Source organism: Halyomorpha halys, unplaced genomic scaffold (genome assembly GCF_000696795.3).
Source record: "Halyomorpha halys isolate HHAL.00 unplaced genomic scaffold, Hhal_1.1 Scaffold180.1, whole genome shotgun sequence".
Taxonomy (NCBI): Eukaryota; Metazoa; Arthropoda; class Insecta; order Hemiptera; family Pentatomidae; genus Halyomorpha; species Halyomorpha halys.
In genome coordinates, this window is record NW_027107549.1 from 13,793 (window position 1) to 16,344 (window position 2,552).

The 2,552-nt window shown below is 31.7% G+C and overlaps 1 protein-coding gene across 1 annotated transcript in view; it reads right to left on the reverse strand.

The window, feature by feature from the left end:
- LOC106679164 (uncharacterized) overlaps window positions 1-2,552 on the reverse strand; it is a 28,063-nt gene that overhangs the window by 13,368 nt on the left and 12,143 nt on the right. The window contains exon 5 of the mRNA XM_067045901.1: window positions 1,431-1,629. Within this exon, the coding sequence (XP_066902002.1) occupies window positions 1,431-1,629 (199 nt within the window). The remainder of the gene's footprint in view (window positions 1-1,430; window positions 1,630-2,552) is intronic.

Sequence of the window (2,552 nt, forward strand, 5' to 3'; positions counted from 1 at the left end):
GGTAGGTAATCGTTGAATGATGCTGGATATTTCAGAAGGATGAAATGCTTTAGCAGCTACTGATTAAAAAAAAATTATTTTGTATTAAAAATTGCACTATTTTTTTCCTAAGAAAATGCAGCAAAATTGAAGAAAGAAGATATAAATAAATGTGCGGTGTACTTTTGCAACAAACCAGCTCACAATTCATTTAACAGATTTAGTTTTATAATTAGTGAAAAAGATAAGTAAAAGTTTCTATAAATTTTTGAGGTTGAAAAACTTCCAAAGATGAATATAAATTATTCTATATTTTTCATTCTAGTTGTACCACATTTCGAGACTACTGTCACATGTTCATGCACCTTAATAATCCTCATATTTGTCAAACTTTTAATTTCACTATAGAATTATATTTCATGAATTGAACAATTAAACAGAGGGAAACAATTTTCAGCCATGCTGTAATATATGACATGATTTTTATAGTGAAATTAAAAGTAGGACAAATATGAGGATTATTAAGGTGCATGAACATGGGACAATAGTCCCGAAACGTTGTACAACTAGAGAGAAAAATATAAAATAATTTATATTCATCTTTAGAAGTTTTTTAACATCAAAAATTAAAAAAAATTAATTTATCAAACTTCCTAGAAAGAAAATCCATAGTTAAAAGTACTACATCAATTCCGTGGATTTATATATAAGGCACTCACATCAAAGGTCGACTCGTGATGATTTTCAAATCTTGACACCACACACCATATTTTTTATTAACAGATATAATAAATGATTAATTTAAATAACAAACCAATGTATTATGATTTGCAGCTCATTTTCAGTCTGCGACAAAAATAGTCTTTTATTTAAACCAATTTATTAATTTATATATGGATCCTGTTCTTTTGCAATATGAATAATAAGACACCATTATGTATGCTACAATACATCATTTATTGGCACTTTTTGCTAATATTATGAACAATGATAAATCATTGTTTGGCATTAAAAGGGTTATGTGACAGCAATACTCATCAAGTAAAAAAAAACAACATAAATAATAAGCATTCCATTAAATTTAATAAAACCTGAACCCATAAAAGTTTAGGGATTCAGTACTTTGTAAGAAAGTACTGCTTCTTGAACAATCATTGTGCAAGGAGGTGGTTTGTTCAAGATCATACTCAACTGCCAGGTTTTTCGCCCGAATTAGGGGTAATGATACCTACATTTTTGGAGGCTAGGTGTGCCCGAACCCACAGGGCTGATTTAGCAAAATAAATAGTGACTTTCCAAAGCCAGATTTGGACCCAGGCCAGAGAGATAATAACACAACCCCTTACTCACTGAGCTACTCTGCTCCTCATTTAACTTAAGTTAATTGAGCAGTTAGTCAGTTGAAGGAAATTTGTCATCCAATAAATAGAAAGTTTACAATCAATAACTACCGGTGGTTTATCTTCCTTTAAACATAAATCCCCACAAAGTTTATTTGCCGTTGGATTAGACGGAGAGCGCTTCAAACTTTCTTCAAGTAGATTTTTGGCTTTGCTCAATTCCCTATAACGATGAGGAAGGTTGGCATAACCAAAAGCACAACGAATTAAAATGTTTACATCCTTATTTTGGTTTCTATCCAAAGCAATCCTGAAAAAAATAAAGGAAATAGATAACACCAGATTTTTTAACAACTAATTAAAAACAATACATAAATTTACTGCTGGGCCGCCCATAGCTCAGTGGTTAAGACCCAGTCTTACCAATTTGATGTCTATTGGCGGTGCCGGTTCGAATCCGGCCTGGGACGTTGACTTTTTTCATTGAGTGGCGGTCCCACAAAATGAAGAACTTTGACCCCCAACCATGGTTAGGGGCAGTATAGGACTCCAATCCGGGAGTTTTGACTGAGAGAAAAAAAAAAAAAACTTTACTACTAATAATAAGATAACAGTTATGACTAATTATAATAGAAGATCTATGATTGACCTTGTGTAATAATAAAAGGAAAATGGTCTGGACTAGGGATGCGACATAGATGTCGATGTTTTACCCAAAACATCGATATTTTAAGACCGATGTTTTCTAGTCATCGATGTTTTTGAACAACCATTTCAGTAACTTAAAGTCTGTTCCAACGACGACGTATAGTCCGGCCAGTCGGAAGTGATTTTTGCAAATAAGAATGCAACATTAATAAAAAACAAATCGATGTTTTGAAATATCAGTGTTCAATATCAAAATAATGTTGTTCGTTAGAGTAACGAGTATTAGCAAATTAAATAAAATATTAAATGTAGGCAAACATTAAATCATAATATACATAATAGGGGAAAGATATTATTTTTAAAAAAACAACATTAATGTGAACTATTAGCTCATATTAAATAGTTTTATGACTATTTGAGTTTTTTCTCATGGATGTTTTTTTTAACCATTTCTGTAACATAAGACTACCATGCTCCGGCCTGTCAGAGGTGCTTTTTCAATCAACCAATAGGACATGCACTCCAAAAAACATCAATGTTTTAAAATATCGTTGCTCACAATACATTACCCAAAATACATCGATG